The sequence below is a fragment of the Chinchilla lanigera genome, unplaced genomic scaffold (genome assembly GCF_000276665.1).
Source record: "Chinchilla lanigera isolate Chin_1 unplaced genomic scaffold, ChiLan1.0 scaffold00005, whole genome shotgun sequence".
NCBI classification, from domain to species: Eukaryota; Metazoa; Chordata; class Mammalia; order Rodentia; family Chinchillidae; genus Chinchilla; species Chinchilla lanigera.
In genome coordinates, this window is record NW_004955406.1 from 23,124,838 (window position 1) to 23,150,349 (window position 25,512).

General features: G+C 41.4%; 1 protein-coding gene across 3 annotated transcripts in view; it reads left to right on the forward strand.

The window, feature by feature from the left end:
• The first annotated feature begins 2,138 nt into the window (after positions 1–2,138).
• The window catches only part of LOC102003313 (chromosome unknown open reading frame, human C1orf21), a 130,641-nt gene continuing 107,267 nt past the window's right edge, over positions 2,139–25,512 (forward strand). For 2 of the 3 annotated variants that reach the window (XM_005375052.1, XM_005375054.2), the window contains exon 1: positions 2,139–2,358. In XM_005375052.1, the coding sequence (XP_005375109.1) occupies positions 2,265–2,358 (94 nt within the window). In that variant the 5' untranslated portion in view covers positions 2,139–2,264. Of the gene's footprint in view, positions 2,359–11,915; positions 11,979–25,512 lie in introns of those variants that run through there. The other variant, XM_013521592.1, reaches the window with a different exon arrangement.

The window sequence follows — 25,512 nt, forward strand, 5'->3', positions numbered from 1 at the left end:
ACATAGCTCACCCCTCCTGAAACAAGCCCACACACGCAGTGCCTTGGCTCAGGCCAGTCCCGACAGCTTCGTGTTGCCCCCTTCCTGCCAGCTTCATGAATTTCTCCCCAAGCTTTCGGACTCTACAAAAGTATCACTTCTTCTCTTCTGTTCCTGACTCTGCCCAGTCATCATTTGGGATGCTCTTGTGAGTTCTGCATTGTTACAAATTCCTGTGAAACCCCTATCATGTCACTGTTCTATGCTATTTTGTGTGTATTTCTTTTTACTTGTTGTATCTCTGCCCCATCAGGCTCCAGAGCTCTGTATGTGAGCACAAATAGACCATCAAAGGGGAATACTGTAGCTATAAAGACATTACTGCCAAATAATAGCCGTGTGTGTGTGTGTGTGTGTGTGTGTGTGTGTGTGTGTGCATGTGCATACATCTGTAGGCCTGGGTTTCATACAGAAAGATGGAAATGTATTCACATGAGGTTACCTAGTGTGTAAAGAAGATATAAACATAGCAGTGGCGGTGAAATTATGGCATGCATGCCACAGCCTGTTCTTTGTTATGTTAAAAACCCTGCAAAGTTTGCCATCACTGAACTAGAGAAAAAAAATCTTCCTGCTTTGCAAAATTTCTCCAACCAAACTTATACATTCTTTCTGTTAAAACTTAATATAACCAGTGATAGAGAATAGTCAGGGGACTTAAATAGACATGGATATACTCAGTACTTACTGCAGTTTGCATTTGCTTGGCTTAATTTGAGATTGTTGCCTTTGTTTCTCTATTAGAGTGGTTAGGCATATTTGAAAAACTCTTTGCTGAGATCTTATCATTTACATCAGTAGATTTCCACATGCACACATGGGCTCTGGGCTCTTGGAAGCAGGGTGTAGGGTCAGCAGTCCTGCGGGAAGAGAGAGCTACTGCTGTGTTCTGGAAGTGCTGTGTGTGAGACTTGAGAGACATCAGTTGTGCGTAGTGGGGAATGGTGGGATGTGGGTGTTCATGAAGGTTAAAAGAGGCTTGATGGTTCCTTGCCCCTGAGGATCGGGGCTGTGTTATGGTAGGATGGGTGGAGAGGGAGGAGTGGATAGGAGAGATATTTCAAAGGAAACATCTACAAGACTGTAATATATCATCTATAGGACTGGAATAGCTATATAAGGATGATGAAAATATAAGACAAAGATGAGTATGTTGGACTGAGCAAACTGAGAATTTGGGGAGCCACCCTGGGTATAGCAGGGAAAGGTAAATCTGTTCTAGTCAATTTGAGCGTAATCTCCTTGTGGTGTATCCATCAATACTTCTGCCTCTATGAAAGGCCCATAGAAGCACAGAGGTCCTGTCAAGAGGCAGATGACTACTCTTCTGCTTTTCTTCATATCCCTATGAACATTCCTATGAACATTCCTATGTAGGAATATTCTTCACATTCCTACGAATTTTTCTTTATATTCCTTTTCTTCCTTTTCCACTTGATCCTTAAAACATCCAGCTAGCTAAGCAGAAACTGAACAAAAGTAATTTAAGAGCTCGTCCCATCTCCTTCCTTTGTCTTGCAAAACACTGTCACCACAGGTGAAATATCAAATTATTTTCAGCCCCATCCAGAAATATATAAACTAGCCCGTTCCTCACTGTAAGGAGGAAGGCTCCCTCTGCCTGAAAGTTTCCAGGGGCTGGACGAGCTGGCCCACAGGGTAGCATGGAGGAAGAAGAGAAACTTTTCTCAGCCCCCTGAACTGGGTGGATCTCACATGAAAGTGCTTTGCTTACTTGAAAGGTTTTTGAGATTCCAGAACATTAGCAAACCTATAAGCACATTGCCTGTTTGTGTTGCAAGTAGTAGTGCTCCAGTATGTACTGGAGTAAATAAATATGTAAGTTTTGAATCTCTTTATAAAGTTCCCCCTCAGCCGTGTGTAGTGTGGGGGCATGCCTTCTGATCTTGCTTTTTGAGTGGGAATCAGGTAAGGATGGCCTTTCTGCATCTCATTCTTCGGCCCGAGTCAGGAGGCCAGTGCCGCGGATCATGTGGAACTCCCTGTCTAGCGCTCCGCTGCTCACAGCACACACAGCCATCACAAGGCCCCGGTTTTGCTGGGGTCACCCGTCCTGATTCAGCTTTCTGTTCTTGCAGGCGCACACAGCTTGACTGACTCAACAGCAAGGTAGATTTTCTCCGTGTTTAAAGAAGCAAACAATGTCTCCGTGTCTGTAGAGATGATTTGCAGTTCAGCCCGGCTGAAGCTGACCGAATGAGACTATGGGCTGTGCCTCCGCCAAGCATGTTGCCACTGTTCAAAATGAAGAGGAAGCCCAGAAAGGGAGAAACTACCAGAACGGAGATGTGTTTGGCGGTGAGTGCTGTCACATTGTCCTTTTCCTTTCCTTTTTTTTTTTTTTTCAGTTTTAGTTTTTTTATTATTGTCCCTTTGCGGGCCGGGAAGATAGCTCAGCAGTACAGTGCCTGCCTGAGCTCAATTCCCGGTACCCAAACATTTGCAGTACACAGTGATTACATTCATTGTGGGGAGTTCATGCATGCACATAACACATCTCTCTTCCTTTTTCTTCTCCTCCCTCTCCCCTCCCTCCTCACTGCTTCCCTTTCTTGGCTGATGCCCATTTGAGCAGAATCTGTTCTCTACTTCCTATCACATATCCTCCATCCTGCCCCTTTTACACTTTGGGTTTCTGTATAAGAAAAACCATGCTGTATTTATGCTTGTGTGTCTGATTTATTTCACTTAACATTATGGTCTCACACTTTCTTCTTGACCTATTAGTTGCAGGGCTTTGATGTTTTTAACAGTGAAGAGCTGTAGTGAGTGATTGGTGTCTTCTTATACCATTGGGTAAAATGGGTGAGGAGACCTGATAGAAATCAATGCAAAGCTTTTAAGCTGGATAATTTTCATCATGATTTGTATATACAAAGTGTGATTAAAAATAGAATGGTTGTTTAAATTTTGAAAAAGTTAATTACAGTACAAGACCATTGCCATTAATCCCCTCAAAATACTTCTGCTCATTTTAAACACACTTATCTTGTGGTCGTAGGCACTTTTTGAAGCAGTTCTGGAAGCCTCCTTCTGGGAGTGTCTCTAGTTGAGCCTTCATGAATGGTCATCTTGACTTTGGGGAAGAGCCAGAAGTCACATAGTGCCAGATCTGGTGAATAAGATGGATCCATAATGTTTTTTATGAGGCTGCCTTTCTGTTGGATGGCACGCAGCAGCAGCATTCACCATAATTTTCACCATACCTTATAAAGACGTTCATGAAAGAACTTCCAGAACCATTTCAGAAAGTGACAAGAGCAGTGGAATAAGTGTGTTTGAAGTGAAGGGCGAGTTCTAAGGGGATTAATGAAAATGTATCTTTTAGTATAATTAATTTTAATTTAAATGTTTACAGTATATTTTGGTTGCCCTTGTAGGGTACTTTGAGAAGGATCGTGGAGGTCTTATTCCAGAGTTTGGATTTAAACCAAGCCTTAAAGAACCAGTGAGATTTAAATACAAGGTCATGAGTGTGTGGGGCAGTGGCCATGGGGTCTCCTGGTTGGAGAGAGCTATAAGACTGAACAGGGGCCAAAAGTGGGCTGATCTAGCATTTATACAGAAGGTAGTGAGGTATATTTTAGAATTAATAAAATGAAGTATTCATTATATTAAAACTACAAATACAGTTAATTTAAGAATCATCTGAAAAGTTCTCTATGATGGCTCAGTGTGGCTTTAGAACGTCTGGTGCAAAGGTCACAGCTTCCAATTCAGTCATATCTGGCCTACAAATACATTTTCACCTCAAAGAACTATAAGCTAAAAAGCAAGGCAACCTTTAAAATTAATGACATTTCACATAAAACCCCAGATTTCTTCAGAAGCTCTGACAACCCTAGATTTTCATTCCTTGAGCAATAGTCATTGGGTAGGATGACAGTTGCCCCTGTGGTCAGCCTGGGCCCTCCAGGGAACCACTAACTGCTAAACCTTCCTTGTGGATATGCATGAAGTCTAGGTCATTCCCTGCATCAAGCTATTTACGCGTCCTAGAGACTCCTGATCCTGAGTTTGTTGCTTAAAAGATCAACTATTGTGCTGGCTGCAGTGGTGCATGGCTGTAATCCCAGCACTTGGGAGGCTGAGGCAGGAGGATCACTTCGAGTTTGAGGCCAGCCTGGGCTGCATAGTGAGTTTAAGACCAGTCTGAAGTACATAGTGAGACCCTGTCTCAAAAAAAAGAGGAAAAGATTAGTTATTGCTCTGATGAAGTGTGGCTGTGTACACACAATTCCATTTAGTTCCAGCAGATGAGACTGTTTTTGCTGAATGACTTTAGCAATAACATCTATGAGTTGACATTTGTATGGGCTTTTTATTTATACAAAATTCCTTTCTCTCTTGCTAGGTAAGGAAGCGCATTGAGATAATGTTTACATTGAGTTGCATCATTCAGTCACTTAGTGTCAAATTAGTCTATTGTTCGTATGGTCTTAGCTTTTGATTCATTATAATGATGATTCTAGTCCCCTGGTGAAGAATCAGGAATGCTGCAAAATGTTTTGTTAAAATGGACTAATATAAATGAGAAGAAAGGTCTTGTTTTATTTTGTTTTACAGAGACGTGTTTTTTAAAGAGAATAAAAAAACTTAACATTAAAAACAATACAGAATTTCAAAACAAGATAGGAAATCAACAATGGTTGTTATATTGCATATTGTTTTCTTCAAAGTAGTTGTTGAGATTACCATATACAGGCATGCAAAATTGATTTAAAAAATTAAGCATTAACTTTTTTGCCTGGAACAAATTTGTCTCTTATGCTGACTGCCTATAAAGTTTAGAAGTATGTAGAAAATTAATGGACATATGAACATCTTAATCAAACTAGAAATCCAGGTTATTGCCACCATAATACGTGGGAAAACAGCTAATCAGAATTATAATCCTTATTGTCACTCTCAAGTGCTTAACTTCTAAGGGAAAATAATCTAACATGAAGAATTTTCTTAAACTAGCTTCTATGGGATGTTCTGTGACATTATCATTTTTATAAGAGAGCTCCTTTGTATGGAGCTGCCACCGTACATCAAATACCATGAGGCATTGACATTCATTTTCATGTTGAATTTTTACAATTCTGTGAAATATGCGCCACTCTGATTTTGTGTATCTGGAGGCTGAAGCATTGGAGAGACTGGGAGGGCCAAGACTGCATGGGTATCAAGGGACAGCATCTGCATCTCTTATTCCAGTGAGCCTTTCCATTGCTCAGGCTAGTTCAGACTTGCAGTCTTCTTGCCTCATCCTCTCAGAGTGCTGGAATTACAGGAGTGCACCACTGTGCCTGACTGCTTACTCATTCTTTAATGCTGAATTTTGTGTGTGAGGGCTTTTGCTGAATGCTGTGGTGATTACAGAGGTAAATAATGCATAAACCTTGCTGTCTAGGACTTTATGAGTGGGTAAGGAAGCGTTATGAGGCAGAATAAGCCAAACACCTGAAGAGGAAAAAACATACATCATGATAAGAATCAGGGGGTGGACAGTCTGACTTAAAAATCAGAATCAGAGCAAATTTCCTATAGAGATGACATCTGGACTTGGTGTTAAAGGGCTGTACGAATTTAAACCTGTTGGATGAAAGATATAAGAAAGAACTAGATGAAGAAAGCCTACATGACGTTTTCAGGAATTATAAATAATCCAGTTTGAATGGAATATAAATGGGAGAAAATGAAGTTAGGGTTAATTACAGAAAACTTTGAATACCAAAGTATAATCTTTAGAAAGATAATCTTAGACTGTAAGAGCAGGTTTCAGTGATGTCCAGTAAAGAGTTTTGTATTCATATTCTGTTTAACAATGAGACCACCAAACCATTCATTTCCAAGTTGAGTTACAACTTCTATAGCCAGGAAGCCTCTATTCTAATGTACTGTGTATGTTCTGTAGATGTTAACATCTACTAAAGGAGCCTTGTACCAGTCAGCTGTTGCAGATACTAGGCAACCTCACAACCTCAGTGACATTCAACAGTGAGCACTTTTTTCTTGCTCATGAGTCGGTGAGTCAGCCAGGGTGGCACTATCCCACTTGTCTGTGAGGGAAGACTCTCCTTCCACAGAAGGACCAGAGTGCAAGCCACGCACATGATGCCTCTTAAGAGTGGACTTAGAGCTGGCACACCATTGCAGCCACCTACATTTCACTAGCCAAAGCAGATCCATGAACAACCCCAAGATCAGGAGGCAAAAGAGTATGCTCTGAGCATAGGGAATTCACTGTAAGGGAATGAAGTCAGGGAGGGTCAAGGATCAGGGGTAATCAGTGTACCCCAACACTACCTACTCCTTGCTGTGTCTTCGGCTCCATGAGTCTATACCTATAAATTGTAGTTGAGGTCTCTGCTAAATTTTATTTATCCCCCTAGTACTCATTGAAGTATTACTACTCCATTACATTGTTAGACTTTCTAGCATAAACATTTTTAAGGTTGTGGTATAGTGTTCAATAAAGCAAGGGTAGAAAGAGGTTCACCAATCAAGGAAGGTATAATTTCTAGCCCTTCCATATTCTGAGGCCAGAACTGCAAGAATTCAGTGGCAAGATAAATGCCAGTACCTTAGACATTACTGAATGACAGAGTTTAAATATGACAAGAGAAGATCCTGTCTATGTTACTCTACTTAATTTACAAAGAGAAGTTCACAGAATCCCAAGGTGATCACACATGGTAGCAGATGAATGATAAGTCTGGCTCATTATAAAGCATTTGCTATCTTTTGTCACCTATTATTTCAGGGACCTATACTTGCATAATATATGATCTCAGACTTAGTGTCTTGAAACAGTAGTGAGTATTATTAAGTGTCTCAGTTTTATGGGATGCCTGAGGTTCATGTGCTCTTCTCCCCTGGGCTCAGTCATGCAGCTGCATTTAACTGGGATCTCAGTTGGATTCAGCTATTCAAGCTGCCGTCAGACCTATACCCAGAAGACCTCTCTTCTCAACTGGGTAGCCAAATTCTTCACACAGTGCTTATAGTCTATCTTACTTTACTTGTCTCTGGGACACGATGCTTGACACGTGCAATTTAAAGGAGGAGGGTTTTATTTTGGCTGAAGTTTTACAGAGGTTTTAGTCCAGTCTGCTGGCCCCAGGACCAAAGCAGCACCGGGGAAGGGGCTGGGTGGAGGAAAGCTGCTCCCATCTTGCTGTCTGTGAAGCTGAGGAGCAAAGAGAGGACCTGAGAGAGAGAGAAACCCTTCCAGGCCATGCCCCCGGGACCTGCCACTTCTGGGCTAAATCCCGTGCTTTAATAGCAACTTACCTCTAAGTCCCCATAATCCAATTGCCTTCCAAAATCCAATCACCTGCCTACGAGCACATGCGACTTTGGGGAATAACTAGATATAAACCCTAACATGGTCAAAGAGAGAAAGTGGGAGCTGCCTAGCTTCTTAAAATCTGGGCTGTAAAGTCTAGGAATGTCACTTTTGCTGCATTTTGTTGATCAGAGCAACAGCTGGGCTTGTGCCCAGGCAGCAGAGACACCTCACCTCTGAGTATATGCCGAGAGGGAGGGGAAGATTTTGCAGAATCAATGCCAGAGCCCATGGGAGAGGCAATTGCAATCCTGTCATTGGATTACATTCCAACCTGTACATATTTTCCACTGAATAAAGTGGCTACGTTCACTTTTTAAAAGCTGAATGTTTTAAAATATTTTGAAAATGTTACTACAACATATTGTTAAAGATTTGACAGAATCTGTGAAGGGCGGCATATTTGGGGATGGCTCTGAAGTATATGTCTCTGAGCGTGAATACATGCACACACATTCAATTCCTTTCCGAAAGGTGTTAATTTCATAGTTTTTGAAGGCGTGCTGGAGTACTGTTATACTTGATGTCTTTGTACAAATAGTAATTTTTGTTTCTTTGAAGCAGTTTGGTCTCCATGATACTGGGGTTACTTAGGAGACCAACCACTGTAAATCTCCACATGTGTGTAACAGAGCTTCTCTAGAACATTTCATCAAGGCTTAAGTGACAAATGGGCATCTCAACTCCTAGATTTCAAGAAATGTAGGAGGCCATTGCTGAGAAATGCCCATTTTTCTTTTGCTTTAAATGTTGAAGCATAAAAACTTTCAGATCTGAAGTTCTGCCTTACATAGCTTTTTTAGGAAGTCAAATCCTAACCAGAAGCTTCATCTCCTTATTGGAATTTTTCTCCCCTCAGTAATTAGAGCAGATGTGAATAGTGGTCAGCAGATCTGCAGAGGTCATTGAGAGGACAATGGAACAAATAGCCAAGACCAGCTTGCAAAAAATAAATGACCAACAGGTTCAGGTTATCATGAGCTAGTTAAGCAAGTTCTAAGAAAAACCTTGTGCTTGCTTGATTTCTTTCAACGTTCACTTAGAATGTGAAAGTAGGTCCCTAGAACAGATTCAGGCCTTATTAGGGAAATTAACATGTCAAAACCTGAGATCAGGGGCTGGGGATTTAGCTCAGCGGCAAAAGCGCCTGCCTGGCAAGTGCAAGGTCGTGAGTTCGGTTCCCGGTACCGGAGAAAAACCAAAAAAAAAAAAAAAAAAAAAAACCTGAGATCATTATCTCCTCTTCAGTCTACCCAAAAGGGGAGAGACTAATTCAGATATATTGACTTTTCTATTTGCACATTTTCTATTCCTGTCCTTCCAACAATGTTTTAAATTTCAGTCACTTTTGACTTTGGAGCTAGTTCCACACTCTTGGGGTCTTACCTTCTCCTCCCTACATCGCTTTCCCCCAACTTGTAGTTTATTAGCACCCATCATCCAGGGGATTGCAGTGTCCTGATCTTATCCTCTCCTCTCAGCATTACTTTCCTCACCCAGTAGACTTCTTTGTTTATTTACTTCTTTGCCTTTTGTTTGTTTTACAAACTTCATTTTTGTACCACTCTCAGATGGATTTTTCTAAAGTATTCCTCTGTTGATCTTAAAACTTCTGCTCCAGAACTTTGTGTTTGTGCTTAGTCCTTCACCAATAAAATACCAAATCCTTAATCAACGTTCACACTATCTGAAGATGGCTTATACCCACCTTTGCAGTGTTTTTCATACCCTGTCCTTTGCTGATGAGTCTGACTTACAGACCATAAGGGTCTGACGTTTATTAACACCCCTTGGAATGGAGGTGTGTAAATTATTACAGCAGATTCTTTTGGAATGATGACGTAAGACTGAGCAACAGGAGAGCAAGTAGGAACTTGGCTTTACTCTCTCATTTGGGTTTTATTTCTATATGGCTTCAGTCAAGTTCTGATCCTTGGCTGGACATAAACTGAGAGCATACAAAAGGGGCCAATTTCACAGGGTTCTAGTGAAAGTTAAAAGAGAAAATAAATAAGACATGTTCCTAAATTGAAAACAGTTGGAGACAAGGTAATGATATATTGTTCATTCCTCTAACAGTTTCTGACTTGTAAAGATTAAAAAATCTGTGCCTGTAAGACAGTAGCACAAAGAATGTTTGCCTGTGCTGGGCAATGCAGATGCCACATGTGTGCAATGTGACCTAACTGAAATATGCTGTAAGTGTAAAAAGTACTTTTTAATTCCAAGCAAAATGAAGAGTTAATATAGAAAAAAAAAATGTAAAATAACTCAATAATTTCGTTATTGATCACATGTTGAAAGGATTTGGGTATATCAGGTTAAGTGAAATATATTATTAATATTATTTTCACTTGCTTTTTATTTAAATAAAAAATGATAAAAGTAGTACACACCTAGCTCACATTATATTGCTCTTGCACCATGATGTTTTGAGTCACTGAGTGGTGGTGGTTGTGGTATCAGAATTTTCTTCTTGTTTCCACTGCAGAGTTTGCTTGCTACTCATTTCTAAGAGAAAAACATCAGGGCGTGGCCGCAGAGCATTTTCTGCTCTGACTGTCTGTGGGTGGGCCAGTGCTGTACATAGCCAGAGCCTGTTTTAGGGGATAAAGATTGCACCAGGGATAAAGTTGCAGGGATTGGGAGATGGTTTGACCTATGAGAAGGAACAAGCTCTCTGACTTGCTCCTCTCCGTACTGTTGGCAGTCTTTAGCTGTCTGTAATAGAACTTTTTTGTTGAGTGTTATGGTTTGTGTCTAGATATCCCCCCAAAAGGCTCATGCAGTCTTGGGTGCAGGCTGCCAGAGTTTATGACTGATCCATGGTCCAATGCTGGGATTATGGGTGTGAGTGCTACACCCGCCCTGGGGCCTGTAGCTTGCATACAATGTGAGGGAGGGAAAGAGGCTTGCTCTCTCTGCTGCTCCTCCCTTTTTGACCTTGCTGCTTTTGCTGTCTTCTGCTGCCATGAACTGTTGCCCTCTGCCATGTGCCACTTTATCTTGGAGCCAGCCGAGTATGGACTGAAACCCCCACAAACTGTGAGGTAAATAAACCTTTCCTTCTTTAATTCTGGGCATCAGGTATTTTGTCTCAGCAACGAGAGAAAAGTAACCAAGGCACTGAGTAAGGGACCTTGTATTAACTTTGAAGTTGTGATTTCCTCAAGTGGAAATCTTTGTGATTTCCTCAGAGTGGAAATCTTTCCCTTTTCTTGTGCTCAAGGAGTCTTCAGGGATAGTAAGGAATGCAAAGAACAGAAGTGTTTGGTGGGTTTGTGATGGGGCCAGATCTTAGCTCCTAAGAGGTAAAAATTTTTAAGTCAGAATAAGTAAGGAACATGGACCTGATGTAGGCATAGAAGACTCTGGTGTCTTGAGCTGAACTTCAGAATATTAATGGTTAGTAGTGCATATGGGGCCAGGAAATTACAGATGTCAGTCTACCTCATCCAAGAGCTTTACATGTGTGTTTTCTAAATAAAAGTGCTTAGCCCATGACTGACACAGATAAAGTGCCCAGAATGTATGCATTTCTTTTCCTTTGGGGTGAGGTTTCTGGGCCATTCTCATAGGTGCTTACTTGACAGCAGAGGTGAGACAGCATGTCCAGGAGCAGGTAATGAAGAACGATGAGTTCTCTGTTACCAGAGCAGTATTGATACCAGCTTCAATACTTGTGATGTCTGTGATAAGCAACTTAGCCCTATCTATTCCACATCTGTAACATGGAGCTTTGTGCAGGAACAAATGAATTAACATAGGAGAGCTCTCGGGACAGTGCCTGGTGCATCCTTAGCACCCAAGCAGCAGTCATAAGTGTGAGTAGATTTGCCGGAGGGAACTGGTCCAGCCTCTTCACTCTTGCCCCGCTCAACTACCACAAAAAATATATACAGTGCAGATGCTGCTTTGATCTCAAGATTGGTCTAGGTGAGATAAAGCTAGTTGAAATTTCAACCCGGATATGTTTTTCCTATGACAAAGGTCGAGAAATGTTTTTAAATTCTATATTAAAAAGGGGGGAAAAAAGATCCAAGGGTTAGTTTTACTTCATTTGGCAACTGGTGTCATGGAACATAGGACCATTTGTCTCAGGGTGCTGCCGAGCACCCAGACTGCAAGCTGAGGGAGCTTGCGAGTTCTAAGCACCCACTGCTGGGTCTGGTTGGCTGGGCCCTGGGACTCGCTTAAGGTTCCCCTCAGTGTCTCTCTGGGCCTTGTGGAAGCCTGTTGTTCCTGTAGCTGCCTGGAGCTTCAGGCCGGAAATGAAAGTGATCTTGGCCCTGGAGAAGGCCCTGAAGGAGCTACTGATTGCCACCCAGCTTTCTGCCATCATTTAGTGAACAACTCGGGATGGGGGCTGCCTGCATGGGCTGTTGGGTTGCTGGGGATGTTCTCAAAGTGACTCATCAGTGATTGTGGGAGGGTTTCTTTATCTCTAGCGATTCTCCCCAGAGTTATTTTCTCCAGAGTGACATCACAGAATTTAGAATTTAAAACAGTGCTTTTCCTGGAATCCTGCTGGTATGACAGCAAGGACCGCGTGGCAGCCCCCATCTGGCACCAGCTCTCCCTTGTAAGCACAGCTCTCACCTTCTGCGTCCAAGGGCTTCTGTGTGGCTATTTCCTTCACCCCTGAATTATTATCTGGCATCAAAAATGCAGCTGTTGAACCCATTCTTTATAGCCTCTCAGGCTTTTTCAAATGCAGTTATTATCATCATTGTCCCACTTAATAGAAGTAAGCTGGGGGTAAAACCATCCCAGTTCACTTAACTGAAGAGGTGATTATGGCTAGACTTGAGGATGGTGACTCTTAACCCCTTTTCAGGAGTAAGGTCTCTGTCAGTGCGATCAATTCTGAACCAGCCCATCCTTGCCTAGGACTCTTGGGGAAGTAATTGTTAACTGGCTGCTTAAGCTCAGCCTCTGCTTTTAAATGAGGATGTCTGGAAACTGTTGTGGTAATTAGGGCTATTTTCAGTGGACCTGAAATACAGTGTCATGGTAACTGTACAGGCCTGAAATTTGGCAAATTGGTTTCAAATATGGCTCAGCTACTCACAAACATGTAGCCTTGGCAAATTTCTGAGGCTGCTTTGCCTCAGTATCCCCCTCTGTCCGGTGTAGAGAATGCTAGTAATTGGCTGCCTTCATATGGCTATTGTGAGACTCAGATGCACTAGTGTGTGGGAAAGCCTTAGCAAACCATGTAGGGGCACATAAGCCCTGAGTGAACTCCCATTATTATTATCATCATCATCATATCGTCAGCCCAGAGATCAGAGATGCACAGGCCTCTGACCTGTGTTGCTGCAACTTGTGAAAATGGTTAATTGGTCTTTTCTGATTATATGGGGGGTAGTGCACAGTTTGTTACACATGGATAGTTCTGACTCTATCAATAATTATATACATAGCCCTTATCTTTTTATTTTGAATTTTAAAATATTTGTGTTACTCTGGTTGGTTCTTTTTCTCTTTTGACCTAACCAAGCATCTATTCTGTAGAAGGTGTGTGTCTTTAAAAAAGGTGAAAGGAGCCAGGTGTGGTGGTGCATGCCTATAATCCCAGAACTCTAGGAGGTTGATGCAGGAGCATTGTAGGTTCAAGCCCAGCTTGTGTAACTTCTTGACCTAATAAGACCCTGTCTCAAAAATAAAAAGTGAAACAAAAAAGGCTGGGTATGTAGTAGTTCAGTGTAAAGGCATTGGGCTCAATCCCCAGAACCAGGAGGCGGGGATCAAAGGTTAATGATTTAGGATATAATATATATTATATTAGTGAATACAATATTATGCTATATTTCTATGAATGTGTGTGGTTTTAAAATCCCCACCACAGAGGTTAACGAATAGATTTTTTATTTATCAAATGTAAATTGATACATAAGTGGGTATGCATGCGTACATGTGCATGAGTATGGTGTTTCCCAGGGTTTTCCAACTGTCATGTGTGTCACACAGAGAGGGGATATCTGTGGAAGGAGTCATATTTCTTCATGAACCGCCACAGAGAAGCCAAGAGGCAGCAGACACTGATGATGACCCCAGTGAGTGTAATTGAGTAGATGCATTTCTAACTAACTGAAATAAAAAGATGTACAAATTAGACAGATTTCAATCCACATTTTACTCTTCAAACATATTCAGTGGGTCATCATGTTAAAATTGAATTCCTCAATTTATCCCTCCATATTAGAACTTTTTTCAGAGTATTCTAAAAATTTAACTATAGAATATGAAACTATATAAATACAGAAATATAAAAATACAGACAAGTTTTATTATCTTACTTTGCTTCTGAAACATAATGCTACAAAATTCAGTGCCGTGAAAAATGGTCGATAAATTTGACTACATAAAAATCTAAACTCTGCATAGCAAAAACCAGACAAACCACCATAGATTAAGATAAAAGACAAATGTCAAACTAAGGCCAATATTTGTAGCAAATAACATAAGTGTGACTAATATGAAAAGATCCTTTTAAATCTATAGGGAATGAATACTCCAACTGAAAAATGGATAAATTTTGTGACCAGGCAGTTTAAAAAACAAAGCATACAAAAAGCCAGTAAACATAGAAAAAAATCAACTTCTCAGTAATGAAGTAAACACACCAAACCCCATCCTCCCATATGCACACACAAAAATAACAAATCAAAACAAAATAGTTTTCACCCCTCACATTGGGCAAGAACAAGTCTGGCTCATGTTATACTTGGGAAATGTCAAGCCAGAACAGTTGTCCTGGAGCACAAAATAGTAATAGATACTACAAATTTAAATGAGAATGCCTTTTGCTCCAGAGTAGTACCTTGAGGAATTTCTGATCAGGAAATAATTGGACCACCTGTGTGTGGTACAAACCTGTGTGCCCAAGGGTCTTTCTCATGTTGAGGTGTCCATGAGGTAGAGCCATTAATGATTAAGGTACTCCACTGATATGGAAAGAAGTCGGCAATGTATTAGTAAATTTAAAAAGTAAAGGGATTTTACACAGTATATCTTATTTGTAAATTTTATTTGTTTAAAATATATGTAAAATTCTATATGAGTGCATAAAAGAAATGTTTGAAAGTCAGTCCACCAAAATATTAGGCATAGCAGTCACTCTGGGTTGAAGCTTTGAGCAATTCTTAATGTCTTCTTTGTATAGTTCTACCTGACTTGAAACTTTTATAGTTAAGATTTATCATTCAGTGCAGCTATTTATTTTGATAAATATAATTTCAATGTTTCCATTTTCAGAAGAGCTTCGGTTCTGTTTTCAATGCAATTTGACATTCCTCCCCTAGGAGAAAGCTCTATCAGTAGAAACAGCCTCAAGGTAACAGGGATCCGATTGATAGGTATGTTTGCCCAGGTAGACAGATGGGGTCTGATCCCCGGTGCCCAATGGTTGATTTAAAAACCGAGCATTTCACTTCGGTCTGTGAAACACTTGCTGACTGCCTTGTATGCCTTAGGCACCATGCTAGGCATCTGAGCCTCTGCCTATAAGGGACTGATAAAGGAACCCTAGGTGGGCATCTTAACACAAAGTGTCAGGAGCCTACGGCAGTAATGCAGAATCTCTTCCTGCAGGAGTAGGGGATGACCATAAAAAGCCTGGTTAAACTCTCTCCTGAGTCCTGAAAGATGAAGAGCGGAATGAACAACTGAGCTTGGCAAGGAGTTTTAGGCTGAAGGACAATATGCCACGGAGAGCCAGGGAAGCTTGACCAAACCAGTGGAGACATAACCAGAAAAACATTAGGGAAGGAGTCGTGAACATTTTGAAATTTTACATTGTAAATTTTTTTCCACAACACCGAAAAGTTTACACAGACTGTACAAGAATCATGTTAGCTGTGTGAAAGTTGGCTGAACATTAGGAAAACATTAGACAGATCATTCAGTGGATTTGATGCTAATTCCTTAAGCAGCCAGCTTCACCACAGGTTAGATAATTGTGGGCCCTTAGGTAGTAATTGGAGAACACGGTCTTGCAAGTGTGTTGAGCTGTGTTATCATTAAAGCGTGATAGATCCAGCTGAGACAGGGTGTAACAGGGTGGTGTCTGACCCCTGTGGGATTACATGTAGCTGTTACTTATTATTGCACATGCATTATTGTATGTGGGCACCCTAAAGTAATTTATTCAATATATCATATGTCACATGTTAGATATTCATGTATGGAGCCTCAAGAGGCGAGTAGGCTCTTGTGCTGCAGGTAAAGCCTGGTTCTTTGAACCCATCTTGAGAGGAGAAGATTGGGACACGGTGTGAGGTGTCTGTGGCATGTTCATCTCCAAGCCGCAGCAGAAAGCTTACCACTTACCCATCCCCGCTTCTCAGCATTCTTCAGCTGTGAACTATTTTCAGTCGCATAGTTTGTGACTATACATTAGTGTCACAGTGTAATTGTGTTTCTGATAACAGCATTCTAAACAGTGAGGAAAACTGTTTCATCCAGTTAAGTGTTCCTAAGGTAATAACGTTCAATCAGGGATTGTTGATTGGCCACTTACAAGGTTAGAAAGCTTCCGTTGGTGTGTTCCAGAACAGGTGCTATGCTTTTGTTGGGGGTGGATATAGAAGAAACAAAATTAGCCTATCCTCAGAGAGTTTACCCTGTTTGAAAAAAAAAGACAATATGTATGTAGAAGAAATCATTCAGCAGGAAATTGAGATTTGAAAACATGTAGCAAAGTGCTATACTGTGTGTCCCTTGGCCCCAAATATCCACCAGTGGACATCTCCATTGGTGTTCTGAATGTTTGTGTCCCTTGAAAATTTATATGTTGAAATCCTAACCCCCAATATGATGGTGTTAGGAGGTAGAGTCTTTGGGGAGGCGAGTAGGTCCCAAGAGGGCTCCTCCCATCATGAGGTTAGTTAGTGTCCTTAAAAGAGTCCCTAAAGACTGCCTTGACTTTTCCACTGTGTGAGGACACAGTAAGAAGGTGCCTTCTGCCACCCCGTTGATTTTGGACTTTCTAGCCTCTTGGCCTTTGAGAAGTAAATTTATTATTTGTAAGCCACCCAGGTTATAGTGTTTTGTTATAGGAGATGAACTATGATATGTGAGCAACAGGAAAAACTAGTGTATGTCTGCATTAGGAATAGGGAGCAGAGTAAATGAGATGAGGGAAAAAGACTTTTCCTGGTTGGAGAATTCAGTTAATAACATTATTTTGTGATCATTGATAATGAACTCTTTGTAGATGATGTATATAATTTAATTACATATCACTATGTAACATGGTGCCAAATACATGGTTGCTCAATAATTAATGAAGTTAGGACTAATGATAGTTGTTGTTTACCGGGCAATAATATGCGCGAGGGAGAGGGAGGTGTAAAAAGTTAAGTGACTTGCCTAGGTTTACACAGGTCGTGCTTTATAGGTCTGATCAGAAATTCAGCCCTAATTCCCAAATCTCAATAAACCAGTGAATAATGTGTGCTTTTGAGACCAGGGCAAAGAAACCACTCTATTAGTTGTGGTAAGGGACTAGGAAAATATACGAGATACAATTCTTCTGTGCCAGGAGCTTCTACTCTAGTGGAAGAACAAAGCCTTGGATCACCTGCCTCTTTCTTTCTCTGCTCGGTTGTTGACTCATCAAACACTGATTTATTGACCCCTGTTATATATGGACTTTTTGGCCCTGGCCTGCACCGTGGGCCTGGATTGCTCTGTTTCCCTGGCCTCTGCCTCTCGGAGCTGCCTTACCACCATGAATCATCAGATGACAGCGACATTCAGGGCTCTGAAGAAAGAGCACACAGATGCGATGGGCCATGTTTTACATCAGCAGTACATCCTCACATTGTGACCTTCCTCCTGATCCAGCTGTTGCTGCTAGGGATTGGGGAACTTGAGCCCCAGGAAGATCTGATTCAGAGGGCCCCTGTATTTTAGAGGCATGTCTAAATATTTAGCCATTTCTGACTCTGGAGCTCCTTAGCCTAAGTGGAAATCTACCTACATCTGATCATTACGTATCAATAAATTAAAATGAATAATTAATTGAACACTCTCCAGACTTTTAGGATGAAGACCACAGAGTTTACTAGAATTGATGTTATATAAAAGCTTTCTATTTATTTGCTTCATTGTTTTAATGTTAAATGGGAAAAGCTGGTTATGAAACTCATATGTGTATATATTCTATCTATTAAAATAAGAATGTGTGTTCAGTGGATATACATATAAGCAGAAAACAAAGTCTCTAGGTATTTACCTGGAAAGGTTCGTGATGATCATGTCGGGGTGTGGTACAGATTGCCAGGGAGTGTTTGTGCTTCCTTCAGATTTGCCGAGTATTCTATATGTCCTTTTCCAAAGGATGTGGTTTTTTAATTTCATAAATTTCTTTTGAAAATACTACAGTAAGGTTTTGCTTTTATAAAGATGAACCTGTCCTGTTTGTAGGAGAATGATCTAGGGAAACTTCTGGAAAGCACTTCTTTGCTCAGTACTTTTTATGTGCCAGCCACTGTTTTAAGTGTTTTATTATTCATTACTTCATCTAATCCTCATAGCACATTAGGTTTTAGCTTGACAAATGATGATTCTATCATTTTGGCTCCCAAATCTGTATATTTAACCACTGTCTTGGTACTTTATCTGTATAAGTCCTTTCTTAACTTAAAGTCATTATCTGTATAGCTATAAAATGCAGTTTAGATGAGATTCTAATTGAAGAAAAACTTTTTATAAAATTTCCTGTTGCCACCTCAAATAATACCCCTAGTATTCCTCTTGTTTTCAGAACTATTAGGAATGGTTACTGGTAGCATTTTCCCTGGTCGGTGCCTCTCAGAGCTAACCTCTGTTCTGGAAATCATAAGATGACAGTGAACTTCAGGGTTCTGCAGAAAAAGCTAGCTTTACTTCTGTGCAGTACGCTGGTTGAACAGTGTGGTTTCAGTATGCCTGTTTTCAACCCTGCACACAATAGGTTGCTTAAGATCTAAGAACAGATTGAAAGGTATGAAATAACTTCCCCTACCTTACATTTATTTTTAGCTAATGGTCTTTGTCTTACTCTTCATTTCAAAGCATATGGTCCTTTAGGAAAAGCAGAAAGCAGAGGCATGATGTAGGGCGTTGAAGATTAGTAGCGTGAAATTGAGCCACCCTCCTGCTCTGGGACTTGAGTTTCAGTTTCTTAGTTTTTCTCAGATATTTTACTATGAGTTTATCTTTGTGGACGTAATTGCTCTTTTGGAGCTCTGTGGGCTAGGTATCGTGGATTTTATTAAAACTAGCATTGAACAGGCCTAAAGAGCCCAGTTTGTAGGGAAGCCCTTCCCTGTTTGGTTGAAGTTCTGGTTTGGATTCTCCACCAAGTGACAGTGTTGCAGGAGACTTCCGTGTGTTTTAGTCCCTTTGCCTTGGGAGTGAGGACTGAACTACGTGACAGTCGTGGGAGTATTGAATACTAATGTTCAAAAGCTCAGTTTGGGGCCTGGGATGTAGTTCAGGCTTGTCTAGTATCCTGTGGCCTTGCATTCCAATAGGAAAAAGAAAAAGATTTAACTTTACCTTCTCTCAGACTGTGGACAGTTCACTGACCTGTGTAGTCTCAGATTCTCTCTGGTCAGAGACCCTTGAAAATATTATGTATGATACTGTTTTGAAGATTGGTTTTAGAAAAATGGTAGTTTTTCAGCTATTAATAGCTTACGGTCCAGAGTTGACCAAGGTGTTGATTGCTTTGCAATGTAATATTTACTTATAAAAAGTTTTTAAAATTTTTTCTTCTTTAGCTTTTTCTTTCTTCGTTAGCTTCCAAAGTACATGAACTTGATATGTGCTGGATCCTATCACTGCTTCACTTTAATGACTGGCTTTCTATTTGTCTTTCATCCAGTGATACTTGAATTGGTGTGTTTCAACTAGGCCATGAACGATTCATTTTCTGTTTGTGTTAGAAGGGGTAAGGTAGATTGGATCTGTTATTCGAAAGGGATGATGAAATATACAGTAAAAGACAGTTTTAAAATCTAGGGGGCTGGGGATTTAGCTCAGCGGCAAAAGTGCCTGCCTGGCAAGCGCAAGGTCGTGAGTTCGGTTCCCGGTACCGGAGAAAAACCAAAACCAAAAAAAAAATAAAATAAAATAAAATAAAATAAAATCTAGACAAAAGGTGACCTGTACCACCATATCAGCCTTGTTAGCTTTTTAAAAATTGCCTAATGAAAGTGTAGGTGTAATGGTCATCGCTGGGGAAGGGGCTGGTGAAGACAGACTAAGGCTGTGAGGAGCACAGTATTTGCAGTGCACTTCCTTCTTGACAGTGCATGTTTGAAGTTATAGTGGATATGGATATTCAAAGTTTCATTTAAAAGCTCTTTTCAAAAGCTTATGTGGAGGGCTATTAAAATGGAAAGTGCAAGATTAAGAGTGAAGGTAAAAAATCACAGTGTTAAAATAGCACATATGTGAAACTAGGAAATTTCTTTAGTTGCAAAGCAAAGCCACACAGGTACAAATCTCTATTTAGACCATGTTTCATTTTCATTTTGAAAACTCTATTCAAGACAAGCTAAATTGTATTTGAATTTCCTTACAGCTACAGATATCCTCGCCTCACTGTGTAAACGTCAGTGTTGATTTTGATCTGTAAGCACAGAAGAAATTGCCGAATTATGTATGAAGATTTTATTTTTAATGTTGCGCTGTTTTGTATTTATTGTGTCAGCTGTGTCCCACAGTATTTTTCATTAATCTTTTAGTTCTCATTGCCTTCTTTCACTCAAGAAACATCTTTTTGTTTACAAATGTTTAAGATCTTGAGTCTTGAGAGTGGCTTGCCTATTTTGTCAATGCAACTGTTAAACTGCCAAGTTGTAAAAGAAAACCAGCATATTTTCAGTTCTGCTGGGACTCTGAAAACAACAATTATTCATTCAAGAAGTATTTATTGAACAAATACTATCAACTAGGTCTTACTAGGGGATATGACATATAATAGGACAATGACTGCCCCCATTTTGCTTGCATGCTGACAGGTTAGCCAGGGAAGCATAATAGAGACAGACATATATGATCAGACAGGGAGAAGGACATACGGGATAAGAATAGAAAGGGAGCAGAGGGTGACAGGATGGCTATTTTAGATTCATTCGTCAGAAAACATCTATCTGAGTTTTTGACCTTTGCACTGAGACCTGAAGGAAGGACATGAGAGCACTGGGAACAGAGCGTTTCAGGCAGAGGAACAACAGGGCCAGATTGCTGAGAGGGTGCTGGCTGGTACATTCCAGGGAGGAAGCCTGAGGCCTCGTGCCTGCAGAGGAATGGGTGATAAACCCAAGGAGGCGGCTGGGGCCCCATAGCTAAGACAGAGACTCTAGATTCTGTCTAAACGTCGTAGCAGCAGTCAGGAACAGATTTCAAGTGCATAGGCCTGACTCTGGCTTTCAATTTAAAGCCAAATGGAATGGGAAGAGGTCGGTCAACAGGTACGTTGTACTTAGGGTAATAAGATCTGACATTTCAGTGCACGGCAGGGTGACTATAGCTAACAATAATATTGTGTGTATTCCAAAATAGAACGGAGGACTTTGAACAGGCTCACCACAAAGTGGTGGAAATGTGAACTACCCTGATGTGACACATTACGCGAGGCATATATGTATCAAAACATCACATAGCACCCTACTGTGTTCAATTATTATGTGTCAATCAAGAACTTAAAAAAAACTTAAAAAAAGATTACACTGGCTGCTCTGTAGGGAATAAATTGTAGGAGTCAGGAGTGGAAGCGAGCAGCCAGCTAGAGGCTGGTTCGTGGTCCTAGCAAGTGACACAGAGGGCCTGGGCTAAGGGTAAGTGCAGATTGTGGGTGGGGTTGGGGTCAGGATTTCTTTGGAGAAGGATTAAGGGTGGGCTACATCAGAGCACATCTAATCTTTGGCTTTCTCACTTAAGGATGGGAATGGTAGGGGAAGTTTGTACCAACAGAAGCTCCTCCTCAGGGCTTTGTAGTATGTGAGGTCTTTATGTTCTGAAGCAGTAGCACATTTTCAGGCTTAGCATCGTGGGGTGAAGGAAAGACTTCATCAAGACCAAATGAAGGATTAACAGAATCGAAACTCTGTGTTAATGGCTACATTATTTTCTCCCTTGACTTTCTTTTTTACCTTCTGGAGGCAGATTTGTGTGACGTTGGCTGGGACATAAAGAGCAGTGTTAACCATGATGTTCTTACTTCAGTGTCCCGGGCTCAGCGGTGCACAGGTGCAGGGTGTGGCACACGAGGAGTCGCTCCTGGTCTCTAGAATCTCTTGGGATGGAAGCACTTCTGTTTCTGTCTTATATCACAGAAACCAGTTATGTTTAGTACATTGACTCTGGGTCCAGGATGCCTGAGAGCCTGATTCTGTTTCCACCTTCCTTCCCATAATTATTTTCTCCCTTCTCGTGGCTCTTCCTTCCCCCATACAGTCTCTTATTCCTGCACATCTTCTTGTCCCTCCAGGGATTCCAGGCTCCACTTTCCTCTGTCTCTTACCTGCTCTGGGCTGTGGTACCACTTACCATCCTCTTCACCTCAGGTATATTCACTACGTCCTTTCCTATTAGGAGTGATGCCCTGTGAGAGGAAAGAACTGATACACAGATAAACATAACTTTCTGTGGAAGCAAACAGACCCCCAGATAATTTTGCACTGTGAATCTCCTTTCCAGTTTACATTATTACCTTTTTTTTAAAAAAAAAGAAAGAAAGAAAGAAAAAAGAAGGGCAATATGCAATTCATTTTTCTGTCTGTTTGCTTGCTTGCTTGTTTGTTTTGAGACGAGTTCTCGCTATGTAGTTTAGGCTGGCTTTGAACTCACTGTGTAGCCCAAGCTGACCTCAAACTAGTGATCTTCCTGCCTCAGCCCCCTGAGTGCAGGGAATTATAGGTGTGCACCACCACGCCCAGGTACTCCCTCATTTTTCTGTGCTCTGCCACTACCACTATCACCACCTTACAGCATCTGTAGCCTGCAGCGTTCTCAGCAAAAGTCACTGTTTGTGTCCAGGACTATCTTACAGAAGAAAGCAATCGTCAGTACGATGATGTAGTAAATGTGTAAGCTTCTTTTCAGGTCCACTCAGCTTTTTGTAGAAAGCTGATCTTTGGAGATTTGATTCACCGCCACAGATGGAGGGGAGAAGCTGACCAAAGGTGGATCTTAGAGGATGAGATAGTAAAGAACGTCGCATGGGCAACTGGAAGGGGCAGGACAAGGAGCAGGCAGCAGAAGGGCGATTAGAGTGGGGCTTAGTGAGCCTGGCATTCTTGTGCTTCTGACCTGACAGATACCTCACCACCCCTGTGCCGCCGTGGCCTCCCTACTTCAGTGCTACTCCATCTGGTCCTGACAGGGAGTGGGGAGCCGAGTTCACCCACTGGCTTGAGTCGGTTAGAGGCTCCTTTGTACTATGGGTGCAGTATCAGTTGTTAACTAACTTAAGAGAAACTTGGGGGATTCGCTGTTCCAGAAAATCCTTGGGGTTTCACCTAACTCAGGCCTTTAGCCTTAGGCATCCTCTGAGAAGAGTAGCTCTCCTCTAGCAAGAGGGCAGGAGAGAAGACGTGCTAAGACCCTGTGGATTTCTCCTTTGACCTGTTTGTATAGGGCTGTGTGGGCCTTTCATACTTTGCTGTAGGTTGAAAATGTCTGATTCAAATCATTGAAAGCCTCAGAAGCTCTTTTTTTGCTATTCACATCCCTTTTGAGAAACAAGAATGGAAGGTCAGCCTTAAGAACTTTGGAGGTGCCTGAATCTACATTTGAATAGAACCACATGGTACAGGTCTGTATTCACAGCACTCTAAGAAGCTGAGGCAGGAGGACCAAGAGTTTTACCCTGTCCTGGGCAACTTAGTGAGACTAAGCCTTAAAATTAAAAAGAAACTGAAGAGTTTACAAATAGATGGTCACCTGCACACCCTTTAATGCACACCCAATAATGCCTACTTGATTTGTACCCATAAAAAGATGCCAGGTAATTATGTCTGGAAAACCAGTGCTCTAACTTACTTACTTAATTTCTTTCTTTCAAAACATTTTAGAATACATGTACTGTATCTCTAAGAAGCATTTAAGTAAAATATTTGGTTCTCTTTTCTATAATTATCCTTTAAAATCCTCATGGATATACTTGGTTTGTTTGTATGGTATGTATAGCACTCCTTTGGGCGTGCATGTCTTGTTCCCCGTTTCTCACTCTGTCACCAGCTAATAAATGTTTGTACCATTTTTAGTGTAAAAGCTGCACATCTATGAGTTCTGTGGTTTAAGTTGCCATGCTACTAGAAATTTGTTCTTTCTCTTTGTGGCTGTTTACCTACTTCTGAGGAAAGGTAGCTCTTTGTAGCATTACGGAGTTTCAGAGGAACCAATTTTTTGCCATTAAAAACTGGCGCTATATTGAGGTGTACACTGAGTAAGCAATCAAAGTGAAAACTTTACTTTCACACATACACACGGAGATAGAGGATGGTGAGGGTCCTTAAGAATCACATCTGCATTAGCTCTGCATCCTCAGGCTCTGCACAGAGCCTACCTCGAAATTTCGAGTCCACCCTTGATTTGAACTTAATTGAACTGCTCAGGTGTCCTTATGAATGAATCCTCATCCCCTCTCCCCCAGGAGAAGTATTCAGAACAGCTTCTCCAAACAAATTGAGCAGCATGTGTTACTAAAATAGACTCATTCCGTCCTACAGGGCTGTGGCAGTGTGTTCTTATTTACTGCGCTGCTCAGCATTAAGCTATCACAGAACAGGGGCTTCCCGGTGTCCCCAGACTCATTATTCCTGAAGAGCTCTTCCCCATGGCGGCTGGAACACACTTTAGTCTCGGGGGCGGGGGGAGTGGGGAGAATAACGTGGCAATATTTATCACTCGAAAACGATTTATGTTGTATGCGAATGAAGTTTTTGTGGGAAGACACTTGTCACAGGGAAGGAGCTCGGAGCCCAGCCTCCAGCAGTGTCCCGGCGGCTTTGGTTCAGATCTGTGGTGGGAGTCAAGGCGTGAATGTTTCTCATTAAGTGCAGAAACTGTCATTTTACCACAAAGTATATTTCAGATGTGTTTTTTTTTTTTTTTTTTCCATTTTAAAAATTCAGTGGCAGTGCTCATACCAGGGAATTGCTGGAGCTGACAATGACTGCATCCATTTTCGTCCTTCTCTTAATGATTTTGCTGCCGCTGAAATCTTTCTAACAGTTGTGTAACCCAGGTGAAGTCAGGACCCGGAAAGCCAGTGAGGAGTCAGTCCAGCGAGGAGTTGAAAGAAACGCCAGCTATCTCTGAAAAGCTATTTGCATTTTTACTAATCTGAAAGATCTCAAAGAGGCATCTCATTCATGAACCACAGCACAGCGCAGTGAGGTCTGCTTCTTCACGAATCTATAGCCCTCTGCCATTCTTGTGGCTTTTTGTGCTTCTTTCTTTTGACTACCTTCGAAATCTCCTGCTTTCTAATCTTTTGCAATTTTTCCGCCAGCTCAGCCTCCCCCCTCGGGGCTTCCAGCTTCTTCGGGCTCTGTTCTCTACTCATTAGCTCTGTTCTGGCGAGGGTGTGAAGCTGGGCTCGCTCCCTAACCTCCTCACCCCGTTCAATCTGCATCACAAAAGCGCACCCCCATCTGGCCCTACTCCGCTGAGCAGTGGCTTGGGGGAGGGGTCCCAGGCCCTCCACGCTGGCACTTTCTCTGCCGTGGCTATTATCCCAGAGACTTTTCTTTACCAGAAATTCACTTACATCAGACCCCAGTGAAGTTCAGATGGACATGAAGAATATGCTTCTTCCTACACACACGCACCCACGCACACACTTACCTTTGCCCAAATAGTTATGTTGCAAAGGCAGCTGGCCTAACTGATGATGAATTTCAGGAATGGCCATCCTGTAAGTTTGTAAGGATGGTCTCAGGGGACAGTGCTACAAATGAATCAGCAGAAATGCATTGCCAGTCTTGCAAGACAGCTCATGTTTCAGGCCCTCCTCACGATGGTGGAGTTTTATCAGTTGTATATATGAAGGAGTACCTGTGAGATACTTTACCAGTATCTTTTCATGTTTTGTTATTGCTCTGTAATTT